The sequence below is a fragment of the Drosophila arizonae genome, chromosome 4 (assembly GCF_054131065.1).
Source record: "Drosophila arizonae isolate 15081-1271.41 chromosome 4, UAZ_ARI_1.0, whole genome shotgun sequence".
In the NCBI taxonomy this organism is placed as follows: Eukaryota; Metazoa; Arthropoda; class Insecta; order Diptera; family Drosophilidae; genus Drosophila; species Drosophila arizonae.
In genome coordinates, this window is record NC_142924.1 from 1,555,847 (window position 1) to 1,571,054 (window position 15,208).

General features: G+C 45.2%; 4 protein-coding genes across 8 annotated transcripts in view; 3 read left to right on the forward strand and 1 right to left on the reverse strand.

Annotated features, from left to right (window-relative positions):
* The window catches only part of LOC108612466 (uncharacterized), a 50,683-nt gene extending 41,639 nt beyond the window's left edge, over positions 1-9,044 (reverse strand). For 2 of the 5 annotated variants that reach the window (XM_089466560.1, XM_089466559.1), the window contains exon 1: positions 8,108-9,044. In XM_089466560.1, coding sequence (XP_089322686.1) covers positions 8,108-8,144 — 37 coding nt within the window. In that variant the 5' untranslated portion in view covers positions 8,145-9,044. Of the gene's footprint in view, positions 1-6,699; positions 8,072-8,107 lie in introns of those variants that run through there. The other 3 variants (XM_089466557.1, XM_089466558.1, XM_089466555.1) reach the window with 3 other exon arrangements.
* A 599-nt stretch (positions 9,045-9,643) lies between these two features.
* On the forward strand, positions 9,644-11,981 carry LOC108612467 (dynein axonemal intermediate chain 4). Its single transcript, XM_018005350.2, has 4 exons — positions 9,644-9,891; positions 9,953-11,376; positions 11,438-11,653; positions 11,715-11,981. The coding sequence occupies exons 1-4, from the start codon at positions 9,709-9,711 to the stop codon at positions 11,932-11,934; spliced, it is 2,043 nt and encodes a 680-aa protein (XP_017860839.1). The 5' UTR covers positions 9,644-9,708; the 3' UTR covers positions 11,935-11,981.
* A 255-nt stretch (positions 11,982-12,236) lies between these two features.
* On the forward strand, positions 12,237-13,552 carry RabX5 (RAS oncogene family member RabX5). Its single transcript, XM_018005774.2, has 6 exons — positions 12,237-12,578; positions 12,660-12,761; positions 12,813-12,877; positions 12,929-13,062; positions 13,117-13,342; positions 13,403-13,552. Exons 1-6 carry the CDS (start codon positions 12,328-12,330, stop codon positions 13,459-13,461), a joined length of 837 nt encoding a protein of 278 aa, XP_017861263.1. The 5' UTR covers positions 12,237-12,327; the 3' UTR covers positions 13,462-13,552.
* A 92-nt stretch (positions 13,553-13,644) lies between these two features.
* RpL23A (ribosomal protein L23A) lies at positions 13,645-15,187 on the forward strand. Its single transcript, XM_018008761.2, has 3 exons — positions 13,645-13,803; positions 14,172-14,575; positions 14,635-15,187. Exons 1-3 carry the CDS (start codon positions 13,773-13,775, stop codon positions 15,022-15,024), a joined length of 825 nt encoding a protein of 274 aa, XP_017864250.1. The 5' UTR covers positions 13,645-13,772; the 3' UTR covers positions 15,025-15,187.
* The last annotated feature ends 21 nt before the right edge of the window (positions 15,188-15,208 follow it).

Consider the following 15,208-nt stretch of genomic DNA (forward strand, 5'->3'; position numbering starts at 1 on the left):
GGCCGCTCTACCTTCACCTTGGCGGCAATTAATTCTGGTAACATAATCTTCACTTACTCGTTTTATATGACACTAAATCAGTGTGGCATGAGGCACAGACAGAGGCAGAGGCAGAGGCAGAAGCAGAGCCAACAACACACACAGACACACGGGCAAGACTTTGCCCCAATTTGTGGAGCTGGATGCTAGGCTGTGTGAATGGGCGGTAACCAAATGATTTGCAAGCCCCAATCATGTTGATTTGCGTGTGTGTGCGTGCATGTGTGCTTTGAAGCGTTGCTAAAGAAAAGAAGCTAAATGGCAGAAAAGAAGCTAAATTAAAAGCTTGAAACCTGCAAATTTAAAAAGCTCTGGCTTTGATGTTAAAAAAAAAAAACAGGAGTTCACACTATAAACATATGTATGAAAAACAAAGCCGCTCTTCTCTGCGATTCGCATCCTTTGAAATTTGGGTTTGCATGCTTTAGAGCAGGATAAAGGGATATTAAGGTTTTTTTTTTTACATTAGAGGGTTTTAACAAAAAATCTTACTCTGCAAAAAAAACCAAGACTTTAGAACTAATTAAAAGAAACATGTTTGTATTGCTTTTAAGGAAAGTACCAATATTTCATGAAAATATTCTTTTGCCTTCTGTTACATTCTTTTCACTTAAAATAACTAGATCTAGCAGTTAAAAGGCCGAAAATAAATATTTTGGAGCATTTTTTCGCACCACGAAATATTTTTAATAACACACACACCCGCAGATTTAGCTTGAAACAAGCCAAGTGGGCCAGCACTGTTTGCCAGGATAAGGAAATTTAATGCGCTTTGCGCTAAATTTAATTAGTTCCATTTAAAGCTCAAAGCCCGAAAATCAAAGAGCAGCAGTCAAAACATAAGACAAAAGACAATAACAAGCCACGGGGAATTCTTTCCGCATATTTGCACGCCAGCCGATAATTATCGCTTGGAAATTCGGTCAGAGGTTGAGAAGTACAAAATCCTCCAAAAAAAAAAAAGAAGACGAAAAGGAACAAGATGAAGACGAGGTAAACAAGAAGAAACAGAAACGGCTTTAACAACTGCCCCACAGATGATAACTGAGGCACGTTCACATGCGCTTCATCTGCATGGGGCGATTGTTTTGTGGCAGACCTTAAACACCTGATATGCAGCGTAAGGTGAGGGCAGGTGAGCTGCGAGCGGGGCTGAGCTGGGATGCAGGTGAAGTCACAGTGGAGCATCGATTTGCGTCTTGCGTTCTGCATTTAGCTGGGCCCATTGCATGTCCGCTTATTCATTTTCACTTTTGGAGCTAACCCGCAGGGCTGCACAGCCGATAAATCACGGGGCGGTGATATTTCACAGTGATTTGTTGATTACGTGACTTTATTAGCGATTGTATGTGGAATATATGTGAATAGGCGTATATGTGGCTTATCGTTCTCACTTAATTGTGACCATATATGAGCAATAACAATTGCATCGATGAGCTTAACTTTCACTGCATTGCATGAATATTTATATCGATATCGCGGGTCTAGATCTATTCAATAAGTGATCGACTTGTTGACATGCTATAATAGACATAGAGATAGAAGGGAATTGCCTCTTATAGTCTTCCAATATCTAGATATGGTATAGCTTAAGGACTAACTATCAATACTTCACATATTTCTATATCTACAGCTCACATATTTCTTCATATATAACATAAACCACGGCGCACCCATATACCACTAGCTCGGAAAAAACTCTATAACTTGAACCCAAAATAAAGCCAAGCGACATGCCTTATCTTCTAAAAATCTCTTCATCAATTAGTCTTTTACTTTTTTTACTCCTCCAGTTTGTTCTGTGATCTTCGATAAGATTTCATCTGATTACCCATTAATCATCTGATCAAATTTAATTTAGGTATAAATATCACTTAATTATGTACAAATTCATTTTAGTAGAAGACAGATTAGTTATGCTGCGTCGCACTCTCTCGGTTCTCTACGAGGAAAGTGGAATAAGTGCACGAGTTCAAGCTCAAGACAAAGCCAAAGCCAAAGCCACAGCCACGGCCAGGTGTGAAGCACGCTGTGTGGGTACCTGGCACGTTTTTCTCTTAAGCTTTTTGTTTTCGGAGCTGAGTGCAGCGCGTCGATTCGCTTAAGTTTTCGACATGTTGCGCATGTGATGAAGATTAAGTAGAAAATAATTACAAGCTGGCGGTGTGGTGCAGCGCTGTGGTGCAGCACCGTGGTGGTGCGTTGCGCATCGCGATCGCTTTGTGATACGGCCAGAGCCGCGTGTAATTACATAAATGGCTATGTCAGTGCGGTGACAGGTCGGCGTCATCGCAACTGTCAGTTCGCCTGACAGTCCGTCTGACTGTCCGCCTGTTCGTTCGGCCGTCCGTCCGTCTGTGGCTCCATCAGTGGATCATCAATCGTGCGAACTTTCAAGATCCATTGGCCCGCCCACTTGCCCAAACACAACAACAACAACAAAACATACCGAAACACGTTATTTGCGAATATCACTTGCCGCAGCAAAAAACTCTCGAGCTGAAGGAGGAGGAGCAGGCGGAGGCGGAGGCGGAGTAGGAGGAGGAGGCAACTTCTCAGTTTCTTTGTGCTTTACCTGTACGGCTCTCAGGCTCATAAATTGCGAAAATAAAAGGGCCAAATCAGCGTGTAAGATACACAGAGAGAGAGAGAGAGAGAGAGAGCGAAAGCGAATGAGCGAGAGAAAGAGAGATGAAGGGCTGTACTGCTCGCGATTCCCCAGTGGTAAATGCCATAAATTTTAAAGTAATTTTCTCTCGACCTCGCATTATTTATGGGAAAATATTAGGCTGCCCCAAATAGCGTTCGATCAGGGCTACTCAGAAAGACAGCTCGCTGGAAAAACTATGCCAAATAGAGAAATTACATTAATGTGTCATGATATACGAGTTCCATATACAAATAGCTAGCCAAAAAATGTTGCGCCCCAAAGCGCAGAAGGCAAACAACTTTCGCACAGCAATTTGGGCAGTTTTTATTACAGTGAGAGCTCGATAATGTGGAAACTTGTTAACCATAAAATAGGTGAATAGAATGTCCTCTTCTACTACGATTCTACCACGTTTCTTCGACAGTTCTACTACTTTAGTATTTGCACTATAGTTCTATTACAGTTCTACTACGATTCTACTGCAGCTCTACTATGCTTTTACTATAGTTCTACTACTATTCTACTACAGTTCTACTACTATTCAACTACAGTTCTACTACTATTCTACTGCAGCGCTACTATGATTTTACTACAGTTCTACTACTATTCTACTACAGTTCTAGTATTATTCTACTACAGCTTACCTACTACTGTTATTCTACTACAGTTCTACCACTATTCAACAATTCTGATACTATCCTATTCTACTACTGTTCGACTACAATCCTACCACTAATATTACTCTACTACCATGTCATTCCATTCTACTATAACAGCTACTACAGAATAGTTAATCTTTCCGTACAACTTGATTTCTTTCGATTGCTACATATTTCTCTCAATTTCTATCATTTTTTTACCATTTTCTATCTGTCCCACTTCTATCTGAACAGCTCTCTCTACCTTTCGGTTTATTTACCTTATGTTTGCCAAACTACTCAACTTTCCAAGTCGCCGCTCTCTACATGTTAATTGTCACATTTATCGAGTTTCTACTGTAATTCGGCACTGCTTGAGTTATTGGCCGCATTGCTCAGACTCGGAATTGAGCCTCGATCCTGCGTCTGTCCCGCCTGCCCGCATTTAGCTGCGTGTGTGTGCGCAGCCGGGTCACGATTATCTGCATACGCAGCCGCCAATAATTTCAAAATTGGCGCACTTAAGCGGCCAACCTCTCTCGGCTTACCCCACCCCTCCCCCTCGTTTTACCTCCCGTGCAGTCTGCAGCCTGACCCCGCTCAACGAAACGGGCGGGGATAATTTGAAAGTTATTTTGTTGGCGGGGCCTGGCTTATAAAAATTATTGAGCAATATGCTGATCTGTAAAATCATAAATAAAAATATTTGTACTTAGCCTCCCCGACAACAACAACAACAACAACGACAGCCGGGACAAGCTCCTCTTCTTCTTCTGCTTGAATCTACCCAGGGAGAGAGAGAGAGAGAGACTCCTCTTTTGGCCATTCCGATAACTTTTATGTTATTAGGTGAGAGAGTTGGTTCCAGGCCATTGGATACCTGGATACCAGATGGTCGATACCAGAGATGCTTGATGCCCGAAGCCCCAGGCCCAGCGATTGATAAAGTCTTTTTATTTACAAGCTGATAATGATGGTGTAGGCGCTGCTTTTGGCCATTGCGACGGTTTTTCGCTTGTAATTTATGAACAATTTCGTGGGGGACAGCAAACGGAGAGATGGACTTGAGAAGTCGTTGTTGGATGTGATAGGGCGTGGCGCAGAGTTACGGCAGTTATGGAACAATTACGAAAACGACAAGAGGTTAAGCGACCTTATCGTCCCATAAAGTCTTTTGTAAGATGGAGCGGAACATAATCAAGATTTGTGTAGATATAGCCAAGAGATATATCTGGATAATAGATATGAATGCTATGCCAATACATAGTGGACTGCTAAGGCTGAGTAAAGTTTTAGGAAGTAAGCTTCGGAATTGAAGATTTCGTAGGTCTAGCATCTATTGGTCGATCACAGTAATAGTTTCGATTTAAATTCAAGCAGAGTTTCAGGAAATTCGACTTCCAAATGTATGCAGCTTAGGTTAGTCCTTCTACCTGTAGCATATAACGTGACAAATTTATGGCAACCGTTGCCAGGTCGTGCTATAAGCAGGGAGACAGCCATAAAATGTGTCACAACAAAATGTTGAACCCATTTTTATACGCATATCGAAGCGTGGTTTTACGAGCCGCATAAAACATGCAACTTGATGGCGTTTCGAAAACAGAAGACTCAAGACACAAACTAATAACAAGAATGCCTAAATGGAGCGCATAGACAGAGAGAGAGAGAGAGATAGGGAGAGCATGAGAGACAGTCGAAATATAGCCAAGGCATAGGCTGACTCTCTTAGGTCTAAGCCGATTATGCGCCACGACTTTGACAGAGGAGGGAAGCGGGAGAGACGGGGAAATCACATAAAAAAGTCGGAACGATCTACTGGAATCGTGTTAAGTGTGCGACGTTTTTGACTAGGCTATAAAGGGAAGAGGGGCTAGGGGTCGGGGCAAGTTGTGTGGGGCAGGGCTATAGCCGGTGTCGATGTCACTGCTGTCTGTCTGTGGTTGTTGTTGTTGTTGTTGTCGCTGCTGATGAGTGTCATTAACATCAAATTACCACAAGTCAGAGTCATGTTGACCAAAATAACAGCCCAGACCAAAAGAATGAGACACAGAGAGTGAGAAAGAGAGAGAGAGAGGGAGAGGGAGAGTCTTAGTAGAAAAGGAGTCGCAATGGCTGACAAAACCACAAGAGCTCACCGTTGGGTCCACTTGCCTCAACTCGTGGCAATGCGGACCGACAGCTGGTTGCTTGGCGAAGCGTAAGCGTTGCCCCAGCCCCAATTAGATGTAGCTCGTGCCCAGACCCAGACTCTGGCAGAAAGGCTCTAGCTATGATTAGATTTGATCGCTGAAACCATGCATGGAAATTTACATACATCCCACGCCAAGCTGAAGGTGTTCATACTAGAAGCACGCTATAATACCCTGTAGAATCTTGGTATGGGGGTTTGATATGTGCAAAATTATGCAATATTAATTTTTGGTGAGATTTTCTATAAATGTGTCTTTACAGATAGGAATCTCCATATATACCCAGTATTCATATTTCTATTTTTTATCTATTTGATAGATCGATCGGATTTCATTTGTAAGCAAGCGTGCAGAAAAAGTTTGCACAGTTCCCTTTTAGCATATAATTTTATAAATAGATCGATAATTATCGATAGTAACACAATTCAGTTTAGGCGTAATACAGGAACTCTGTATATATTTATAAATCACTTTTTGGACTCAAACTTCCCCGTTTCGAGGGCAACTTCTAGTCCATATCGATGCCAACTCTATCACTCTTACTAATTTAATAGATTGATCTTGCGATTGTATCTAAATCTCAAGCAGTCTGTGAGATATGCATAATTATGTTAAACATGCCAAACTCATTCATAAATCTTCTTTCTTTCGTTTTTTGTTTTTGCCAAGCCAGAACAAACTTCAGTAAAGTCAATATTTACATAAAAAATGATATTATTCATTCAATGCTCAATGGATTAAAGCTGCTTCACGCATTTGCCTGATCAGCGAGCACATCTTTTTGTTAGGTGATAAAATTTGATGGTAATTTATTATGCGGCTCAAGACGACGGCCGGGCCCGTCGAGGCAGAGCGAGTCGATTATAATATTTGGGTCTGGGAGTCTGGAACGGGCGAACGAAATCACAAAATGAAATCAATAAACCAGTCAATAAAAACAGAAACAGAAACCGAAACAATTTTAAGTTGTAAATTATGCTAATGAGACGCACGGATTTCATGTACAGCCATAAAAGAAAGAAGAGGAGAGAAAAAAGTCCGAAAAAAAAAAGAAACATTTTTCTCTTTCACAATTCTCGATTTTAAAATGTTTTCTGTTTGTGCATATTTAACAAATAAGCGAGGCGCCGCGTGGGCGTTTATAATAATGGGGGCGTGGCTAGCTAAATTTAAAACTTACTCGTAGTTGGCGTTGCTGATGCGGCTGCTGCTGCCGCTGCTGCTGGCTCGCCTTGGGGTCGACAAAGCCGCTTCCAAAACAACATTTTACAGATGCTTGAGATGCTGCCGCTGATAAGACTTGATCGAGCGATTATGCGTTAAATGCGGGCGTCGCCTTATTGCAAAATCTTGTTAACATTTGACACACACCGACGATCGACGATCGAGCGAACGAACGAACACACGCACGCACGCACAACACGCTTTAATTAATTTGCATAAAATTATAATAATTCAAAATGTTTACGAAACGGGCGCCTGCGCACGCGTCGCCTCAGGAGTTGCCGTTGGAGTCAGAGTCGAAGACGGAATCGGAATCGGAATCGGAACCGGAGCTAACAACGGCGCACGTGCCGCGCTCGAATGCAACTGCGACGAAAAAAGAAGAGTGAAAAGCGACAACGGCGACAACATCAACGTCAACAGCGGCGTCAACAACAACAACAACGACGCCGACGACAGCGACAGCGACGGCGACGTTGGCGACAGCTACAGCACCTGCCAAGTGTTGCCACAGGTGGTGTTGTGTTATGTGCCCAATTGTGCTGGGAATCGAAAACTGTTTTTTATTTTGCTTTGAAGCGCCCTCGCTTTTGGTTTCCGCAAAAAGCTTCGATTTCCGTTAAGCGGGCACTTCTGCGCCGCACGACGGTTAATTAACGAATAAAAGTCGGCTTTGTGAGCGCAGGGCTTAAAGCACGGCGGTAAAGCGCGGAAAAAAAAACAAAACCAACACAGAAAAATGAAAAAAGAAAATATGTTACACCCAACGTCGAGCGATGAGCGCAGCGCTGCTGCTGCTGCTGCTGCTGCTGGCTCTGCTGCTGCGTCGGCGTTGGCAGCGCTGAACGCACATTGGGGCCAGTGGAAGCATAAAACAGGTGTAAGGCGCACTGAATGAGCGTAAAACGGTTCAAAGACACGGGTCAGGCCACCACCTATCTCCTACTCTGTCTCTCTTTCACACCCTCTCTCTCTCTCTCTCTGTCTCTCTCTCACACTCTGTGTGCATATGCTAGATGAACTTGTAGCCATTAAACTTTATGATGCTCTGGGTGTGGACAATTAGAAGCTCGTAAAATGCAGCCAATTAAAATCTTTTATAGTTGAATATTTTACTTTGGTATTAAAAACCAGTGACAATAAATTTATTGATTAAACTGCATATTCCACGCCTTTCCAGCCTGAGGAATGACACTCCCAAAGCAAGACTAAATAAATATCATACTCAAGTGCCTATTGCTGAAAGAAATGCAAATTGTGGGTGTTCTGCTGGCAGCGTTGCCACTCTTTGCACATTTAAGCACTGTGCGCCGTCGACGCCGACGTCGCTGCCGTCCGCCATTTGTTATTCTGTTTATACTTACTTTTTTTGCCCAAAAAATGTGTAACAAGCGGGCGCATTTCTTGCCTGCTCTCTCGCCCGTGCAAAGTTCATAATGCACGCAAGGCAACTTTTACGCTGTTATTTTATTCTCTTTTTCGCTTGCACATTTATTGCTTTACGCTTGACGCGTTTATATTGTGAACGAAGGCGATTTGTTGCTGTAGCTGTGGCTCTGGCTGCTTGCCGTAGCCGTTACTGTTGTTGCTGACCAACATGCAATGCGGCGGCTTTTTGGCCCCCATGCGGAAAACGTCTTTCTTTTCGCTGCTTCGTCTGTCTATTTGACATATTGCACTTGCTGTGCCGGCGCTGACGACGCCGGCGTCGCTGCTCCGACTGCGGCTGCGGCTGCGGCCTGTTCATTAAGCGAATCAGCGTAGCGAAGCAGAAAGGCAAAATTAACATAAGACAACTTCTTTTGCTTTGACTTCTATGCGCTGTGGCGGAATTAAAGACCCTTTCTATTGCTACACATGCATGTGCCTGTCTGTATGTGTGTGTGTGTAAATTGCTTTGGTATGCGTCTAATTGCTATACAAATTTTAAACGAAACTTTGTTTTTTTTTTTGTGACAGGTCATAACACAAGCTTTTTGCTTTGTACTTGTTTCTCTTGTTGTTGTTGCTGCTGGCGTATGGGTCGCGGAAGTCTTTCCATTCACAATAGACAGTTCGTCTGCACTGCGCGCGTCTGTGAACCATGCAATTGCCATTATTATCTTTAATCTTTATTCTTTTGCAGCGGCCACATATCACTTAGTCACGCGCTTTGTTTAGAAGCAACCGAAAACGCATATGATGTACATTCATATGTAATATACATATACATACATATATAAACATATGTACATACATATGTATATTGAAAACACGCGACGCGCGGAAACACACAAAGCTTTTTCTAATTTGCAAACTAATTGCATTCACAATAGTTAAAGTATCGATAGCTGCATTAGTGATCGTACACAATTATATCGCATCAATTATGCAATTTTGAGGCATCGATTACATCTTGTTAGGGTAGTTGCGCTTCGACTTGATACAATTTCAAATGAAATACATTTTGCGCTTGCGTGAATGAAAATTATTTTGTTTATGAATATTTATGTGCGCAGCTGCGCAACAATATGTGGCACTGCCGTATAGCAACAGGCGCGTGGCAACGATGCGTTTCCATGTTAACTAAACTACAAACAAGTAAAAGTGCCACGAGCGAGAGTTAGTAACTAGTAAATACCCTGTAGAGAGCTTCAAGTGAAAGAACAAAGCTTTGTGGCGAGGAGAGTAGTGTATGGATCGATATTTACTGATATTAAAAAAAGAGAATTTTAATATTATTTCTTGAGATCTTCAATACTCTACAACTTTTGTACTACCTCATATTATAAAGTTATTGCTCCCTTATACTCACTTAATATCAAAATATATTTCACCCGTCACCTCTTTACCAGTAAGTCATTTATGTACTGGCTGCAACAGAAATCGACATACCCACAATATACCCCTTAGTTGTCTCTTTTAATCGGAATAGGATATCCCATAGAAGAAATTAGACAATAAGAAAAGATTGTAAGCACCGGCAATGTCCAGGCCGCTGAACAAGGAATATAGAGCTGCTGACTTCCAGCAGCTCAGCCAACTGATCCAAAATCATCCGCTGATGAAGACAACTAGGACGGAGGAGCTATCGATGCAGAAGTTTCGCACTCCCGAATATCGCACGAAATGCGTAATGCGGGCTTCCCTGGATGACATAGCGCAGGGTGTGAGTAGATGGAGGGCAAGGGGAATCAGTATACATCAGTCCTAACTGGGAATTTCCTCAGATAAATATGTACAAGCTGCAGTTGGGCGCGGAAAGGAAGACGTCCAAAGCGGAGAGCGTGACCTTTGGACCTCCTCCAAGGAAATCCGCCAAGGCAGCCACGCCCTTTATCAAAGTGCTGTTGCGCAAGACGGCGCTTGTGGTGCTCTTCGAGCGACCCAGCTTGACAGCCGAGCTGGACACCGAGGAGGGTCGACAGGTTCAGGCGGATAACCAGCTCTACGAGGAGTTGCTTGCGGGCACCGACAAATCCCGAAGAACCGTCGATGCGGATACGCAAACAATCGAGCCGCTACTGAAATCCCGCTTGGTCAACACGGAGCGTCTGCGAACGGATCAGGTAGGCTCCTACGTTTCGAACTTTGAGATGTTCGATACGTACAAGGACCTGGAGGCATCCACCAAGAGTGTGCCCATAGATGGAGCCCAGCAAATGGAGGTGACCACCTATCGCCTCGGAGGCGTGGATCAATTCGTGGAGATCAATCAGCTGCCCAGCTTCCGCTTGGCACTGATGCTCACCATGCGCATCCTGGCGAGCAATGTGTTTGAGCCGCAGCAGCGACGTTTTCGCAATATGCAGCCACCCGATCCGCTCGCCGAGGACGTGAAGTTCAAGTATCGCCTACAATTGCTTTGGAAGCTGAGCTCGCCCTCCCCAGTGGCCAGGGAGCAGCAAGCAGTCACTTCCGTCTGCTTCTGTCCCAGCAATGGAGACATTATGGCCGTCTCCTACGGCATCTACACCTATGCAAAGCTGGGCAGGAAGCCTCGCCGGGGCTATGTCTATGTGTGGAACATCAAGAATCCCGTGAATCCGGAACGCTGTTACAACTATGCAGTGCCCGTGGTGGTGGTCCAATTCTCGCCTGGATCACCCCAACTGCTGGCCATTGGCCTGCACAATGGCGACGTGGAGGTACGTGACATCTCACAGCCGGATCAGCCAGCTCTGGCGCGATCGCAGCGCGCCACCTCGCCCTACTTTGACCCGGTGACGGCCATCAAGTGGATTCCCCCCAGCGATAATGATGTCCTTGCCGAGCAGGACATAACGCCCTTCCTCGCTGCCTCGCAGTCGGGCGCTGTGATCAAGTATCAGCTGATCACTAGTCCACATCTGCTGGGCTTCGAGCAGCAGCATTTCCAGCGTGCCGAGGCCGAGCTGGAGGGGATCAGCGTCACCCAGCCGGCGCATCGTGTGCCGCTGCTCGCCAACCGGTATGTCCAGTGCCTGGAGCTCGCCCTGGATCCACTGCAGAGCGATCTCTACTACGTGCTCACCGATGAGGGCACCATGTACAAGTGCTCCACCAACTATCCGCTGCAGCACCTGGAGCTGCGGCAGGTGCACGAAACAGCCGCCGTCTGCATGGACTTCTCACCCTGGTCACCCAAACTTTACCTGACCTGCGGCAGCGACTGGTGAGCAGCCTGTGTTGAAGAACCCCAATGGAATCTTACTTCTATGCCTAATCCCTTTCAGGTGCATTCGCATCTGGATGGCTGGCATCCTGCTGCCATTGATCACGCTCCAGCATCACTTGTCCCCGGTGCACTGCGCCCGCTGGAGTCGCACCCACTCCACAATTTTGGTCTCGCTCAGCCACAGCACCATCGACATTTGGGACCTGCGCAACAGCACGCTGAAGCCCGTCTCATCCACCACGATAGACGCCAAGATTCACTACACCACCTTCTGGTTGGCTCAGGCTTAGTCCATTTCCCACTGTTCCATGATCCTCATGCGATTTCTTTTCCAGCTTCTCGCACTGTGGTCGCTGCCTGGCCGTGGGCAATGAGGCGGGCAACCTGCTCATGCTCGCCTTCGAGGATATGCCCTTCCCGCCACACTTCCAGTACAAGCAGCTGAAACGCGCGCTATACAAGGCCCTGGAGCTGGACCCGGAGCTGCTGCAGAAGGTCAAGAGCGTGGGCCCCTTTCATTATCCCAACGGAGACAAGCACACATCGGATCAATGAATTGAGATATAATATATGAACATCATTTCAGTAATAATTAAAGTAATATCTCCCACATGTTATCGTATATCCCATAAGATAGCTATTACTATCAAAATAGTCGCTTCCCTCTTCCGTTTGTTCCATGCAAATCGGAATCAGAACAAAAACTGGGAAAATCCGTCGACCAAGCTTTGGGTCACCTGTGCCACTTCTCTATCGCTCGTAGCCCCGTTTCGAGGGCTTTGCTATCACAGACATTTGCATATAAAGTCGCAGCACACCTTGAGCCGCCTGATAGCCGCCAAGTTCATGCCTCGGCCTGCGGTTATTGTGGCTTGATTTTATTTTCATTCATTCCGCTTCAGCTTTCAGCCTGAGCTCGTCTCGCTTTCAGTTGAGAACGCAACGTTCATGATGGCTCATACGCTGCGCCAGAATCTGCTGCTGCCCACGCCGCCAACTGTGACGCTGCACGACCCACGCACCCACCTGCGCCACCTGCCGCCCGCCTACAGCACCGCCCAGACGCCCTACAGTCGGGAGAAGGACTTCGCACCACAGCTGCGCTACCAGCTGGAGCTGCCAAGGAAACCGAAGCTGAGGCCCTGCAAGGTTATCTTTGTGGGCGACTGCGCTGTGGGCAAAACGGCCATGGTGAACCGGTGGGTCAACCTCTGTGCAGTGTGAACGAACAACTATTTCTATTGTGAATAATTTCCCTTTAAACTCTTCTTCTTTTCCAGCTTCTGCTATGACAAATTCCAGTCCAACTATAAAGCCACAATTGGCGTTGACTTCGAGCTGGAGAATTTTAGCATACTCGGTCACAATTTCAGCCTGGAAATGTAAGTGGAGCAACTGCATCAACTCTTATACAAATTCCGCTTTTCCTGCAGGTGGGACACGGCTGGCCAGGAGCGTTTCAAGTGCATTGCGGGTGCCTATTATCGCAACGCCAGTGGTAGGTCCAGCTATGCCTATATTCCAACTATATATATTACCTCTCCCCCAGTTATTGTAGCCGCCTATGACATGTCCAAGCGGGAATCACTGGAGGCAGCCAAGAAATGGCTATCGAGTGCTCTGAATTACAACACGGCACAGAAACCTTTGATATTTCTAGTGGGCACAAAGGCAGATCTATTGGTAAGCTCATGTACATACTAAGCAACTTAAATCTTATATGTCCCCCCATTCCAGACCAAAGAAGAGTTCATGAGAATGGAGCGCATCGCAGGCCTCGCAGCTTCGGAGCTGAAAGCGGAATTTTGGTCCGTATCGGCACGTTCCGGGTACAAAATCACAGAGTTTTTTCAACGCTTGGCTGCTTTAGCCTTCGAAGCAGCTGTGCAGCAACAATTGAAAGCACTGCAAGCCACAGCAAAGGAGCAGACAACACAAACACCGGAAAAATCGCACAAATTTGGTAATGAAAATTGTATTAATAACTGAATTTTAGTAATTTCTCTCTTTAAATAATTTACAGATTTACGTAATTTCTTTGGCAGTCGCTCTGACAAACAAAAAAGTGGCTGTGCCTGCTGAAAAGCTTGCACTAATTTTATTTAAGTACAATAATCAAGCTTTCACACAAATATTCGTAGAAACTTATAATAAAACGGTTTTAAAATTTGAAGTCTAAAACTAGCGCTGCCACTTATTTTAATATTTTTACAGCGTTGCCATCATATTGCCACATGGTTTGAAAAGCACGCTTACTAGCGCTGCCATTTAACACACTTAACTTTTCAGCGTTGCCACTTACCACCCATCTGGCCACACTACTGTCAAAAACTGCTTCCGCTGCTTTGTCAAATGCCCCTTAGTTTTCCTTTTCATTTCTTTTTCTCGTAGAAATGCCACCTAAAAAGCCAACCGAGAAATCCGGTAAGGATTTTTCATATAAAATTATATTGAAAATATGTGGTTTTGTCACCTAATTCAAAGCCAAAGCAAGCTGAATGCAATGCAGCATGTGGAAATGTGATTAATTACAAATTTAGCGCAAAAAATACCCAAAATGTTTCGCCATATTTGCGCCACGTGCGGTGCGGTTGCGACTCACAATTGAAAACAATGGTCAAGAAGATGACAAGTGCTAAATTTAAATGATTTAGTCATCCGATTTTCTAATTAAGTGCATTTGTTAGTAAAAATATTGTGTCCACTTGCTTTAGCGTTGTGTGTTCGTGCTTAACCCAACTTTTTGCACTACTGTTTACTAGTGCTAATTTTTTGTTGATTTATAATTATAGCAAAGCCTGGCGATAAGAAGCCAGAGCAGAAGAAGGCCGCTGCCGCGGCACCTGCTGGTGCCAAGAAGGAGGCAGGATCTGCAGCCAAGCCAGCTGCGGCCAAAAAGGCAGCTGCGCCCGCTAAGAAGCCCGCAACTGCTGCTGGTGCTGCCAAGAAGCCAGCTGCTGCCGCTGCTAAGAAGCCCGCCCTGAAGAAGCCAGTCACCAAGCCAAAGGCTAAGGATCTGAAGAAGAAAGTGGCCGCTGGCAAGAAGCCCCAGTCTGTGCTGGCTAAGCTCTCCGCCAAGGCACGTGCTGCTTCCAAGGGCAAGAAGCCCGTTGGCAAGGCTGGCGCTAAACCCGCTAAGGGTACTGCCAAGGCTAAGGCTGTTGCCTTGTTGACTGCCAAGAAGGTTCAGACCAAGGTAAGCGTACTTAAATAGCTTGCGTCTGAAACATGAATACAAAAGCGATTCCTCTACAGATCATCAAAGGCGCCTTCGGTACACGCACTCGCAAGGTTCGCACCAATGTGCACTTCCGTCGTCCCACAACGTTGAAGCTGCCACGCAATCCTAAATATCCAAGGAAATCGGTGCCCACTAGGAATCGCATGGATGCTTACAACATCATCAAATACCCGTTGACCACGGAAGCAGCGATGAAGAAGATCGAGGATAACAACACTCTGGTCTTCCTCACACATCTGCGCGCCAACAAGAACCACGTGCGTGCCGCAGTGCGCAAGCTCTACGACATTAAGGTGGCTAAGGTTAACATTCTGATCCGGCCCGATGGTCAGAAGAAGGCTTATGTGCGCCTGGCGCGTGACTACGATGCTCTGGATATTGCCAACAAGATCGGCATCATATAAACAAGCAAACAAAGGGGAACGTGCATCGCGTTTTACACTTTCGCAATAGATTTTTCATTCTATTAAACAACATATAATAACTAGGCTGACAGAAATACTAGAGCGAGGATGAACGTTTCAATGTTGTGTCTGGGTATAATAAAAACAACAAAAAACAAGAAAATTCATTTGATTTCTAAATATT